At 48.3% G+C, this 14665-nt stretch overlaps 1 protein-coding gene across 4 annotated transcripts in view; it reads right to left on the bottom strand.

Annotated features, from left to right (window-relative positions):
* LOC112221183 (bromodomain-containing protein 8) overlaps window positions 1–14665 on the bottom strand; it is a 71800-nt gene that overhangs the window by 38413 nt on the left and 18722 nt on the right. For all 4 annotated transcript variants that reach the window (XM_024383337.2, XM_024383339.2, XM_024383338.2 and 1 more), the window contains exons 11-16: window positions 12712–12866; window positions 12133–12582; window positions 11845–12044; window positions 11511–11603; window positions 11355–11423; window positions 10912–11197 (exon numbers count right to left, since the gene is read on the bottom strand). In XM_024383337.2, coding sequence (XP_024239105.1) covers window positions 10912–11197; window positions 11355–11423; window positions 11511–11603; window positions 11845–12044; window positions 12133–12582; window positions 12712–12866 — 1253 coding nt within the window. The remainder of the gene's footprint in view (window positions 1–10911; window positions 11198–11354; window positions 11424–11510; window positions 11604–11844; window positions 12045–12132; window positions 12583–12711; window positions 12867–14665) is intronic.

Raw genomic sequence — 14665 nt, 5'->3', positions numbered from 1 at the left:
GACAGACAGAGAGGAGAGACAGTAGACAGACGGTAGTAACAGAGAGGAGAGACAGTAGACAGACAGAGAGAGAGAGACAGTAGACAGACGGTAGTAACAGAGAGGAGAGACAGTAGACAGACAGAGAGGAGAGACAGTAGACAGACAGTAACAGAGAGGAGAGACAGTAGACAGACGGTAGTAACAGAGAGGAGAGACAGTAGACAGACAGAGAGGAGAGACAGAGACAGACAGGAGAGACAGTAGACAGACGGTAGTAACAGAGAGGAGAGACAGTAGACAGACGGTAGTAACAGAGAGGAGAGACAGTAGACAGACAGAGAGGAGAGTCAGTAGACAGACGGTAGTAACGGAGAGGAGAGAGACAGTAGTCAGACTGTACTAAAACGGAGAGGAGAGAGACAGTAGACAGACGGTAGTAACAGAGAGGAGAGTCAGTAGACAGACGGTAGTAATGGAGAGGAGAGACGGTAGACAGACGGTACTAACGGAGAGGAGAGACAGTAGACAGACGGTACTAACGGAGAGGAGAGAGACAGTAGACAAACGGTAGTAACAGAGAGGAGAGTCAGTAGACAGACGGTACTAACGGAGAGGAGAGACAGTAGACAGACGGTAGTAACAGAGAGGAGAGACAGTAGACAGACGGTAGTAACAGAGAGGAGAGACAGTAGACAGACGGTAGTAACAGAGAGGAGAGACAGTAGACAGACGGTAGTAACAGAGAGGAGAGACAGTAGACAGACGGTAGTAACAGAGAGGAGAGACAGTAGACAGACAGAGAGGAGAGTCAGTAGACAGACGGTAGTAACAGAGAGGAGAGAGACAGTAGTCAGACGGTACTAACGGAGAGGAGAGAGACAGTAGTCAGACTGTACTAAAACGGAGAGGAGAGAGACAGTAGACAGACGGTAGTAACAGAGAGGAGAGACAGTAGACAGACGGTAGCAACAGAGAGGAGAGACAGTAGACAGACAGAGAGGAGAGTCAGTAGACAGACGGTAGTAACAGAGAGGAGAGAGACAGTAGTCAGACGGTACTAACGGAGAGGAGAGAGACAGTAGTCAGACGGTACTAACGGAGAGGAGAGAGACAGTAGTCAGACTGTACTAAAACGGAGAGGAGAGAGATAGTAGACAGACGGTAGTAACAGAGAGGAGAGACAGTAGACAGACAGAGAGGAGAGTCAGTAGACAGACGGTAGAAACGGAGAGGAGAGAGACAGTAGTCAGACGGTACTAACGGAGAGGAGAGACAGTAGACAGACGGTAGTAACAGAGAGGAGACAGTAGACAGACGGTAGTAACAGAGAGGAGAGACAGTAGACAGACGGTAGTAACAGAGAGGAGAGACAGTAGACAGACGGTAGTAACAGAGAGGAGAGACAGTAGACAGACGGTAGTAACGGAGAGGAGAGACAGTAGACAGACTGTACTAACGGAGAGGAGAGACAGTAGACAGACGGTAGTAACGGAGAGGAGAGACAGTAGACAGACGGTAGTAACGGAGGAGAGGAGAGAGACAGTAGACAGACGGTAGTAACAGAGAGGAGAGAGACAGTAGACAGACGGTAGTAACAGAGAGGAGAGACAGTAGACAGACGGTAGTAACAGAGAGAGAGACAGTAGACAGACGGTAGTAACAGAGAGGAGAGACAGTAGACAGACGGTAGTAACAGAGAGGAGAGACAGTAGACAGACAGAGAGGAGGAGAGACAGTAGACAGACGGTAGTAACAGAGAGGAGAGACAGTAGACAGACGGTAGTAACAGAGAGGAGAGACAGTAGACAGACAGAGTAGAGAGAGAGAGACAGTAGACAGACGGTAGTAACAGAGAGGAGAGACAGTAGACAGACGGTAGTAACAGAGAGGAGAGACAGTAGACAGACAGAGAGAGGAGAGTCAGTAGACAGACGGTAGTAACAGAGAGGAGAGAGACAGTAGACAGACTGTACTAAAACGGAGAGGAGAGAGACAGTAGACAGACGGTAGTAACAGAGAGGAGAGACAGTAGACAGACAGGTAGTAATGGAGAGGAGAGACAGTAGACAGACGGTAGTAACAGAGAGGAGAGACAGTAGACAGACGGTACTAACAGAGGAGAGACAGTAGACAGAACGGTAGTAACAGAGAGGAGAGACAGTAGACAGACGGTAGTAACAGAGAGGAGAGACAGTAGACAGACGGACAGTAGACAGACAGAGAGAGAGACAGTAGACAGACGGAGAACAGAGAGAGAGAGACAGTAGACAGACGGTAGTAACAGAGAGGAGAGAGAGTAGTAACAGAGAGGAGAGACAGTAGACAGACAGAGAGGAGAGAGACAGTAGACAGACGGTAGTAACAGAGAGGAGAGACAGTAGACAGTAGAACAGAGAGGAGAGACAGTAGACAGAGAGAGGAGAGACAGTAGACAGACGGTAGTAACAGAGAGGAGAGACAGTAGACAGACAGAGAACAGAGAGAGAGACAGTAGACAGACGGTAGTAACAGAGAGGAGAGACAGTAGACAGACAGAGAGGAGAGTCAGTAACAGACGGAGAGAGAGAGAGACAGTAGACAGACGGAGTAACAGAGGAGAGACAGTAGACAGACGGTAGTAACAGAGAGGAGACAGTAGACAGACAGTAGACAGACGGTAGTAACAGAGAGGAGAGACAGTAGACAGACAGAGAGAGAGAGACAGTAGACAGACAGAGAGAGGAGAGACAGTAGACAGACGGTAGTAACAGAGAGGAGAGACAGTAGACAGACGGAGTAACAGAGAGGAGAGACAGTAGACAGACGGTAGTAACAGAGAGGAGACAGTAGACAGTAACAGAGAGGAGAGACAGTAGACAGACAGAGAGAGAGGAGAGACAGTAGACAGACGGTAGTAACAGAGAGGAGCGACAGTAGACAGACAGAGAGAGAGGAGAGACAGTAGACAGACGGTAGTAACAGAGAGGAGAGACAGTAGACAGACAGAGAGGAGAGTCAGTAGACAGACGGTAGTAACGGAGAGGAGAGAGACAGTAGTCAGACTGTACTAAAACGGAGAGGAGAGAGACAATAGACAGACGGTAGTAACAGAGAGGAGAGTCAGTAGACAGACGGTAGTAATGGAGAGGAGAGACAGTAGACAGACGGTACTAACGGAGAGGAGAGACAGTAGACAGACGGTAGTAATGGAGAGGAGAGACAGTAGACAGACAGAGAGGAGAGACAGTAGACAGACGGTAGTAACAGAGAGGAGAGACAGTAGACAGACAGAGAGGAGAGACAGTAGACAGACGGTAGTAACAGAGAGGAGAGACAGTAGACAGACAGAGAGGAGAGACAGTAGACAGACGGTAGTAACAGAGAGGAGAGACAGTAGACAGACGGTAGTAACAGAGAGGAGAGACAGTAGACAGACAGAGAGGAGAGACAGTAGACAGACGGTAGTAACAGAGAGGAGAGACAGTAGACAGACGGTAGTAACAGAGAGGAGAGACAGTAGACAGACAGAGAGGAGAGACAGTAGACAGACGGTAGTAACAGAGAGGAGAGACAGTAGACAGACGGTAGTAACAGAGAGGAGAGACAGTAGACAGACAGAGAGGAGAGTCAGTAGACAGACGGTAGTAACGGAGAGGAGAGAGACAGTAGTCAGACTGTACTAAAACGGAGAGGAGAGAGACAGTAGACAGACGGTAGTAACAGAGAGGAGAGTCAGTAGACAGACGGTAGTAATGGAGAGGAGAGACGGTAGACAGACGGTACTAACGGAGAGGAGAGACAGTAGACAGACGGTACTAACGGAGAGGAGAGAGACAGTAGACAAACGGTAGTAACAGAGAGGAGAGTCAGTAGACAGACGGTACTAACGGAGAGGAGAGACAGTAGGCAGACGGTAGTAACAGAGAGGAGAGACAGTAGACAGACGGTAGTAACAGAGAGGAGAGACAGTAGACAGACGGTAGTAACAGAGAGGAGAGACAGTAGACAGACGGTAGTAACAGAGAGGAGAGACAGTAGACAGACGGTAGTAACAGAGAGGAGAGACAGTAGACAGACAGAGAGGAGAGTCAGTAGACAGACGGTAGTAACAGAGAGGAGAGAGACAGTAGTCAGACGGTACTAACGGAGAGGAGAGAGACAGTAGTCAGACTGTACTAAAACGGAGAGGAGAGAGACAGTAGACAGACGGTAGTAACAGAGAGGAGAGACAGTAGACAGACGGTAGTAACAGAGAGGAGAGACAGTAGACAGACAGAGAGGAGAGTCAGTAGACAGACGGTAGTAACAGAGAGGAGAGAGACAGTAGTCAGACGGTACTAACGGAGAGGAGAGAGACAGTAGTCAGACGGTACTAACGGAGAGGAGAGAGACAGTAGTCAGACTGTACTAAAACGGAGAGGAGAGAGATAGTAGACAGACGGTAGTAACAGAGAGGAGAGACAGTAGACAGACAGAGAGGAGAGTCAGTAGACAGACGGTAGAAACGGAGAGGAGAGAGACAGTAGTCAGACGGTACTAACGGAGAGGAGAGACAGTAGACAGACGGTAGTAACAGAGAGGAGACAGTAGACAGACGGTAGTAACAGAGAGGAGAGACAGTAGACAGACGGTAGTAACAGAGAGGAGAGACAGTAGACAGACGGTAGTAACAGAGAGGAGAGACAGTAGACAGACGGTACTAACGGAGAGGAGAGACAGTAGACAGACTGTACTAACGGAGAGGAGAGACAGTAGACAGACGGTAGTAACGGAGAGGAGAGAGACAGTAGACAGACGGTAGTAACGGAGAGGAGAGACAGTAGACAGACGGTACTAACGGAGAGGAGAGAGACAGTAGACAGACGGTAGTAACAGAGAGGAGAGACAGTAGACAGACGGTAGTAACGGAGAGGAGAGACAGTAGACAGACGGTAGTAACGGAGAGGAGAGAGACAGTAGACAGACGGTAACAGGAGAGGAGAGACAGTAGACAGACTGTAGTAACAGAGAGGAGAGACAGTAGACAGACGGTAGTAATGGAGAGGAGAGACAGACAGACGGTAGTAACGGAGAGGAGAGACAGTAGACAGACGGTAGTAACGGAGAGGAGAGAGACAGTAGACAGACGGTAGTAACGGAGAGGAGAGAGACAGTAGTCAGACTGTACTAAAACGGAGAGGAGAGAGATAGTAGACAGACGGTAGTAACAGAGAGGAGAGACAGTAGACAGACAGAGAGGAGAGTCAGTAGACAGACGGTAGAAACGGAGAGGAGAGAGACAGTAGTCAGACGGTACTAACGGAGAGGAGAGACAGTAGACAGACAGGACAGACGGTAGTAACAGAGAGGAGACAGTAGACAGACGGTAGTAACAGAGAGGAGAGACAGTAGACAGACGGTAGTAACAGAGAGGAGAGACAGTAGACAGACGGTAGTAACAGAGAGGAGAGACAGTAGACAGACGGTACTAACGGAGAGGAGAGACAGTAGACAGACTGTACTAACGGAGAGGAGAGACAGTAGACAGACGGTAGTAACGGAGAGGAGAGAGACAGTAGACAGACGGTAGTAACGGAGAGGAGAGACAGTAGACAGACGGTACTAACGGAGAGGAGAGAGACAGTAGACAGACGGTAGTAACAGAGAGGAGAGACAGTAGACAGACGGTAGTAACGGAGAGGAGAGAGACAGTAGACAGACGGTAGTAACGGAGAGGAGAGAGACAGTAGACAGACGGTAGTAATGGAGAGGAGAGACAGTAGACAGACTGTAGTAACAGAGAGGAGAGACAGTAGACAGACGGTAGTAATGGAGAGGAGAGACAGACAGACGGTAGTAACGGAGAGGAGAGACAGTAGACAGACGGTAGTAACGGAGAGGAGAGAGACAGTAGACAGACGGTAGTAACGGAGAGGAGAGAGACAGTAGACAGACGGTAGTAACAGAGAGGAGAGACAGTAGACAGACAGAGAGGAGAGACAGTAGACAGACGGTAGTAACGGAGAGGAGAGACAGACAGACGGTAGTAACAGAGAGGAGAGACAGTAGACAGACTGTAGTAACAGAGAGGAGAGACAGTAGACAGACGGTAGTAATGGAGAGGAGAGACAGACAGACGGTAGTAACAGAGAGGAGAGACAGTAGACAGACTGTAGTAACAGAGAGGAGAGACAGTAGACAGACGGTAGTAATGGAGAGGAGATACAGACAGACGGTAGTAATGGAGAGGAGAGACAGTAGACAGACTGTAGTAACAGAGAGGAGAGACAGTAGACAGACTGTAGTAACAGAGAGGAGAGACAGTAGACAGACGGTAGTAACGGAGAGGAGAGACAGACAGACGGTAGTAACAGAGAGGAGAGACAGTAGACAGACGGTACTATGGGAGAGGAGAGAGATAGTAGACAGACTGTAGCAACGGAGAGGGGAGACAGTAGACAGATTGTAGTAATGGAAAGGAGAGAGACAGTAGACAGATTGTAGTAATGGAAAGGAGAGAGACAGTAGACAGACGGTAGTAATGGAGAGGAGAGAGACAGTAGACAGACGGTACTATGGGAGAGGAGAGAGACAGTAGACAGACTGTAGCAACGGAGAGGGGAGACAGTAGACAGACGGTAGTAACAGAGAGGAGAGACAGTAGACAGACAGAGAGGAGAGACAGTAGACAGACGGTAGTAACAGAGGGGAGAGTCAGTAGACAGACGGTAGTAATGGAGAGGAGAGTCAGTAGACAGACGGTAGTAATGGAGAGGAGAGTCAGTAGACAGACGGTAGTAATGGAGAGGAGAGACAGTAGACAGACGGTAGTAACAGAGGGGAGAGTCAGTAGACAGACGGTAGTAATGGAGAGGAGAGTCAGTAGACAGACGGTAGTAATGGAGAGGAGAGACAGTAGACAGACGGTAGTAATGGAGAGGAGACAGTAGACAGACGGTAGTAACAGAGAGGAGAGACAGTAGACAGACGATAGTAACAGAGGGGAGAGTCAGTAGACAGACGGTAGTAACAGAGAGGAGAGTCAGTAGACAGACGGTAGTAATGGAGAGGAGATACAGACAGACGGTAGTAATGGAGAGGAGAGACAGTAGACAGACGGTAGTAACAGAGAGGAGAGTCAGTAGACAGACGGTAGTAATGGAGAGGAGAGTCAGTAGACAGACGGTAGTAACAGAGAGGAGAGTCAGTAGACAGACAGAGAGGAGAGACAGTAGACAGACGGTAGTAACAGAGAGGAGAGACAGTAGACAGACAGAGAGGAGAGTCAGTAGACAGACGGTAGTAACGGAGAGAGAGAGTAGACAGACGGTAGTAACAGAGAGGAGAGACAGTAGACAGACAGAGAGGAGAGACAGTAGACAGACGGTAGTAACAGAGAGGAGAGTCAGTAGACAGACGGTAGTAATGGAGAGGAGAGACAGTAGACAGACGGTAGTAATGGAGAGGAGAGACAGTAGACAGACGGTACTAACGGAGAGGAGAGAGACAGTAGACAGACGGTAGTAACAGAGAGGAGAGAGACAGTAGACAGACAGAGAGGAGAGAGACAGTAGACAGACGGTAGTAACAGAGAGGAGAGACAGTAGACAGACGGTAGTAACGGAGAGGAGAGAGACAGTAGACAGACGGTAGTAACGGAGAGGAGAGAGACAGTAGACAGACGGTAGTAATGGAGAGGAGAGACCGTAGACAGACTGTAGTAACAGAGAGGAGAGACAGTAGACAGACGGTAGTAATGGAGAGGAGAGACAGACAGACGGTAGTAACAGAGAGGAGAGACAGTAGACAGACTGTAGTAACAGAGAGGAGAGACAGTAGACAGACGGTAGTAATGGAGAGGAGATACAGACAGACGGTAGTAATGGAGAGGAGAGACAGTAGACAGACTGTAGTAACAGAGAGGAGAGACAGTAGACAGACGGTAGTAACGGAGAGGAGAGACAGACAGACGGTAGTAACAGAGAGGAGAGACAGTAGACAGACTGTAGTAACAGAGAGGAGAGACAGTAGACAGACGGTAGTAATGGAGAGGAGAGAGACAGTAGACAGACGGTACTATGGGAGAGGAGAGAGACAGTAGACAGACTGTAGCAACGGAGAGGGGAGACAGTAGACAGACGGTAGTAACAGAGAGGAGAGACAGTAGACAGACAGAGAGGAGAGACAGTAGACAGACGGTAGTAACAGAGAGGAGAGTCAGTAGACAGACGGTACTAACGGAGAGGAGAGACAGTAGACAGACGGTAGTAACAGAGGGGAGAGTCAGTAGACAGACGGTAGTAATGGAGAGGAGAGTCAGTAGACAGACGGTAGTAACAGAGAGGAGAGAGACAGTAAACAGACGGTAGTAACAGAGAGGAGAGAGACAGTAGACAGACGGTAGTAACGGAGAGGAGTGACAGTAGACAGACGGTAGTAATGGGGAGGAGAGACAGTAGACAGACGGTAGTAACAGAGAGGAGAGACAGTAGACAGATGGTAGTAACAGAGAGGAGAGTCAGTAGACAGACTGTACTAAAACGGAGAGAGACAGTAGACAGACTGTACTAACGGAGAGGAGAGACAGTAGACAGACGGTACTAACGGAGAGGAGAGAGACAGTAGACAGACTGTACTAAAACGGAGAGGAGACAGTAGACAGACGGTACAAACGGAGAGGAGAGACAGTAGACAGACGGTACTAACGGATAGGAGAGAGACAGTAGACAGACGGTACTAACGGAGAGGAGAGACACAGTAGACAGAAGGTAGTAACGGAGAGGAGAGAGACAGTAGACAGACTGTACTAAAACGGAGAGGAGACAGTAGACAGACGGTACTAACGGAGAGGAGAGACAGTAGACAGACGGTACTAACGGATAGGAGAGAGACAGTAGACAGACGGTACTAACGGAGAGGAGAGACAGACAGACAGTAGTAACGGAGAGGAGAGACAGTAGACAGACAGTAACAGAAGGAGAGACAGTAGACAGACAGTACTAACGGAGAGGACAGTAGACAGACGGTAGTAAAGGAGAGGAGAGAGACAGTAGACAGACGGTAGTAACAGGAGAGGAGAGAGACAGTAGACAGACGGTAGTAACAGAGAGGAGAGAGACAGTAGACAGACAGTAGTAAAGGAGAGGAGAGACAGTAGACAGACAGTAGTAACAGAGAGGAGAGAGACAGTAGACAGACGGTAGTAACAGAGAGAGAGAGAGACAGTAGACAGACAGTAGTAACAGAGAGAGACAGTAGACAGACGTAGTAACGGAGAGGAGAGAGTAGACAGACAGTACTAACGGAGAGAGAGACAGTAGACAGACGGTAGTAACAGAGAGAGAGAGACAGTAGACAGACAGTAGTAACGGAGAGAGAGAGACAGTAGACAGACGGTAGTAACAGAGAGAGAGAGACAGTAGACAGACAGTAGTAACGGAGAGGAGAGAGACAGTAGACAGACAGTAGTAACAGAGAGGAGACAGTAGACAGACAGTAGTAAAGGAGAGAGGAGACAGTAGAAGGAGACAGAGTAGAACAGAGAGGAGAGAGACAGTAGACAGACGGTAGTAACAGAGAGGAGAGACAGTAGACAGACGGTAGTAAAGGAGAGGAGAGACAGTAGACAGACAGTAGTAACAGAGAGGAGAGACAGTAGACAGACAGACAGTAACAGAGAGGAGAGACAGTAGACAGACAGTAGTAACAGAGAGAGACAGTAGACAGACGGTAGTAAAGGAGAGGAGAGAGACAGTAGACAGACGGTAGTAACAGAGAGGAGAGAGACAGTAGACAGACGGTAGTAACGGAGAGGAGAGAGACAGTAGACAGACTGTCGCAACGGAGATGGGAGACAGTAGACAGATGGTAGTAATGGAGAGGAGAGAGACAGTAGACAGACGGTACTAACGGAGAGGAGAGACAGTAGACAGACGGTAGTAATGGAGAGCAGAGAGTAGACAGACGGTAGTAACGGAGAGGAGAGACAGTAGACAGACAGTAGTAATGGAGAGCAGAGAGTAGACAGACGGTAGTAACGGAGAGGAGAGACAGTAGACAGACGGTAGTAATGGAGAGAGAGAGTAGACAGACAGTAGTAACGGAGACACAGTAGACAGACAGGTAGTAACGGAGAGACAGTAGACAGACAGTAGTAACGGAGAGGAGAGAGACACAGTAGACAGACAGACAGTACTAACGGAGAGGACAGTAGACAGACAGTATTAACGGAGAGACAGTAGACAGACAGTAGTAACGGAGAGCAGAGAGAGTAGACAGACAGTATTAACGGAGACAGTAGACAGACGGTAGTAACGGAGAGGAGAGAGTAGACAGACGGTAGTAACGGAGAGAGAGAGTAGACAGACAGTACTAACGGAGACACAGTAGACAGACAGTAGTAACAGAGAGACAGTAGACAGACAGTAGTAATGGAGAGCAGAGAGTAGACAGACGGTAGTAACGGAGAGGAGAGAGTAGACAGACAGTAGTAACGGAGAGACAGTAGACAGACAGTAGTAATGGAGAGCAGAGAGTAGACAGACGGTAGTAACGGAGAGGAGAGAGTAGACACAGTACTAACGGAGACACAGTAGACAGACAGTAGTAATGGAGAGACAGTAGACAGACAGTAGTAACGGAGAGGAGAGAGTAGACAGACAGTACTAACGGAGACACAGTAGACAGACAGTAGTAACGGAGAGACAGTAGACAGACAGTAGTAACGGAGAGGAGAGAGTAGACAGACAGTACTAATGGAGACACAGTAGACAGACAGTAGTAACGGAGAGACAGTAGACATGGATGGAGAGGGGAGACAGAGGCTCCATGCTCCTACAGAGGAAGTGTAATGGCAGGGAGGTTAGGAGAGAGGCAAGATAAGATTATTGGGGCATGAGATGGGTACAGAGTCTGTCCTATGTCTTGGCTCGTTGGTGTCGATGCTGAGGTGTGTGTCTAGTCTAGTTTTACCTTCTCCACTGGCTCCCCCGGCTTGCGGCCCCCCTCGCGGCCTCTGAGGCTCTTGGTGGAGATAGAGGACTCTGAGGTCTGCATGATGAGCTGAGTGGCCAGAAACTGCTGCACGTGTTCTAGAACGTCCCTCTGCATCTCCAGGGCCATGTGGAACACATCGTGGTCAGAGCTGTTGTACATCACCGCGTTCTGGAACATCAGCATGATGTCACGCTGGAACTCCGCTGTCGTACGGATCTGACCCGCCTCGATACTCTTCTTGATGGCCGACAGATCCATGGGTCTGTGTGTGGTTGTGTTAGGGAGGAGTGTGTGTGTGTGTGTGTGTGTTTTAGAGGGGAAGGTTAGTATGTACTTATATTGTTCATATAGATTTTATTTTCATATGTACATAACATATAATTCAGCAAACAAGCAGTTTTCTCTTATAGCACTCTCACCTGTGTACAATGCTGTGGTAACCAGGGGCGATGTCATCAGACACAGACTGGAGGAACACACTGGCATACCTGTCACAGATAACAACAACAGATCAGGCAAACCCTACAGTGCCTTAACCATGTTCCCAATAACAGCCAATATGTCTAAGAGCTGACCTGTGATTGGCTGCTGCTCTCCACACCAGCATGATGGCTTTCTTCCAGATCTTCTGAGCCTGAACGGCCTCCTGATCCTCCCCACATATCGAGCTGAGAGAGAGATCCACAGACAGGAGGGTAGGTGAATGGTAGAGGGAGAGACACAGGCAGGATTGTGATGATAGTGCACAAAAGCCCACAAGACAGCTTACTACAGAGAAACCACCCCTCATCTTGGGGATAGGTCAAAAAGCATTTTTAAGGGTCGAGTTGACTTGCTTTATTCAGGCTTGTGATGGCATGTTCAGATTAAGAGTTGCCATGGATACAAGGACCAGGGTTGGAAACTTACAACTGAGAAGAGGCGGGGCTGCTGGCTAGCGAATCAGCTGTGGTGTAGCGTTGGGAGGAGGGGCCATAGCCATCCTCACTCTCACTGGCTGCCGGTTCTACTTCTGATAGGTAGGGCCCCTCCCCCTCTCCACACTCCTCTTTCATCTCCACCTCTTCATCAGGATCCCCGTCGCTCCCTTCATCCTCATCCTTCACTTCCTACATAAAGATACACAAGGAGAGATGATAATTCAACTGCACCTGGTAAAGGTGCGTGTGTGAGTGTTACTGAAAAGAGGACAATTACCTTGGACTCTTTCCCTGATCCAGAACTATCTTCTGAGTCTAGGCAGGGTGTGTTTGGTTCTGGCTCGGTCCACTCCTCAATCTCAGTCTTCACAGCTGTGCTCAGGCTTCCTTCCACCGTGAGAACTCCTTCCTCTGTGACCTCACTTCCTGCCAGGCTGTCGTCAGCGGCAACAGAAGGAGCAATGTCTGTCCCCACTGTTTCTAATCCCTCCTTGGCTTCCCCCCTTCCACTCTCTGTATCTGGCTCCAGGACCCCAGGGTTAGCTCCCGCTCCACCCTGAAGCCCCTGTGTGGGGTCAGACTGAACCGTGGGCCCAGGCTCTGAGGACTTCAAGTCATGGGCCTCCCAGGGGCCTGAGAGGGAGTGGCCGGCAGAAACAGCCTCCTCACAGAGAGAGAGAGCAGCCTCCACTGCTGCAGCATCTAGAGCCTCCACAGAGTCATCCACCTGAGAAATACAGACAGACAGAGAGAAAGAGATACACACACAGAGAGAGGACTGTGATGAGTGCGCACAAACAAGACCGCTTACTACAGAGATATTTAGGTCAAAAGCTGCACCCCCCACACTATTTACCTTCTCCTCTATGATGGCGATGATGTCTCCGACTGTCTCCAGGTCCAGCTCATCCCCCATGTAGGAAACAGCTACCAGGTCCTCCTCCACTAGCCCCGCCTCCTTCACTAGCTCCAACTCCTCACCCTGCTCTGCTTTCACTACCGCCTCTCCGACTGAACACACACACAGAGACAGAGAGAGAGAGAGAGAGAGGCATGTGTCACCACAAATAGTACACCGGTATCACTGGGAGTAGAAATCAGATGCATGTTCCTCTTTACATACAGTGCAAGAAAAAGTATGTGAACCCTTTGGAATAACCTGGATTTCTGCATAAATTAGTCAGAAAATGTAATCTGATCTTCATCTTAGTCACAACAATAGACAGTGTGCTTAGACTAATACCACACAAATTATTGTATTTTTCTTGTCCATATCGAATACATAATTTAAACTTTCACAGTGTCGGTTGGGGAAAAGTATGTGAACCCCTAGGCTAATGACTTCTCCAAAAGCTAATTGGAGTCAGGAGTCAGCTAACCTGGAGTCCAATCAATGAGATGAGATTGGAGATGTTGGTTAGAGCTGCCCTGCCCTATAAAAAAAACTCACAAAATTTGAGTTCGCTATTCACAAGAAGCATTGCCTGATGTGAACCATGCCTCGAACAAAAGAGATCTCAGAAGACCTAAGATTAAGAATTGTTGACTTGCATAAAGCTAGAAAGGGTTACAAAAGTATCTCTAAAAGTCTTGATGTTCATCAGTCCACGGTTAGACAAATTGTTTATAAATGGAGAAAGTTCAGCACTGTTGGTATTCTCCCTAGAGAGAGCACAGTGCAGAATGCTCAATGAGGTTAAGAAGAATCCTAGAGTGTCAGCTAAAGACTTACAGAAATCTTTGGAACTTGCTAACATCTCTGTTGACGAGTCTACGATACATAAAACACTAAACAAGAATGGTGTTCATGGGAGGACACCACGGAAGAAGTCACTTCTGTCCAAAAAAAAACATTGCTGCATGTCTGAAGTTCATAAAAGAGAACCTGGATGTTCCACAGCGCTACTGGCAAAATATTTTGTGGGCAGAGGAAACTCCAGTTGAGTTGTTTGGAAGGAACACACAACATTATGTGTGGAGAAAAAAAAGGACCAGCACACCAACATCAAAACCTCATCCCAACTGTAAAGTATGGTGGAGGGAGCATCATGGTTTGGGACTGCTTTGCTGCCTCAGGGCCTGGACAACTTGCTATCATCGACAGAAAAATGAATTCCCAATACATTTTTCAGGAGAATGTAAGGCTATCAATACACAGAAGTTGGGTGATGCAACAGGACAACGGCCCAAAACACAGAAGTAAATCAACAACAGAATGGCTTCACCTGAAGAAAATATACCTTCTGGAGTGGCCCAGTTAAGAGTCCTGACCTCAATCCGATTTAAAATGCTGTGGCATGACCTCGAGAGCAGTTCACACTAGAGGTCGACCGATTAATCGGAATGGCCAATTAATTAGGGCCGATTTCAAGGTTTCATAACAATCGGAAATCTGTATTTTTGGACATCGATTTAGCCAATTTTTTAAAACACCTTTATTTAGCTAGGCAAGTCAGTTAAGAACACATTCTTATTTTCAATGACGGCCTAGGAACGGTGGGTTAACTGCCTCGTTCTTTTACCTTGTCAGCTTGGGGATTCAATCTTGCAACCTTACAGTTAACTAGTCCAACGCTCTAACCACCTGATTACATTGCACTCCACGAGGAGACTGCCTGTTACGCTAATGCAGTAAGAAGCCAAGGTAAGTTGCTAGCTAGCATTAAATTAAAACAATCAATCATAATCACTAGTTAACTACACATGGTTGATGATATTACTAGTTTATCTAGCGTGTCCTGCGTTGCATATAATCGATGCCTTGCGTATTCGCGAAAAAGGACTGTCGTTGCTCCATTGTGTACCTAACC

Source organism: Oncorhynchus tshawytscha, linkage group LG21 (genome assembly GCF_018296145.1).
Source record: "Oncorhynchus tshawytscha isolate Ot180627B linkage group LG21, Otsh_v2.0, whole genome shotgun sequence".
Taxonomy (NCBI): domain Eukaryota; kingdom Metazoa; phylum Chordata; class Actinopteri; order Salmoniformes; family Salmonidae; genus Oncorhynchus; species Oncorhynchus tshawytscha.
Note: the sequence above shows the minus strand (reverse complement) of the source record. Positions and strands in the feature narration are given on the sequence as shown.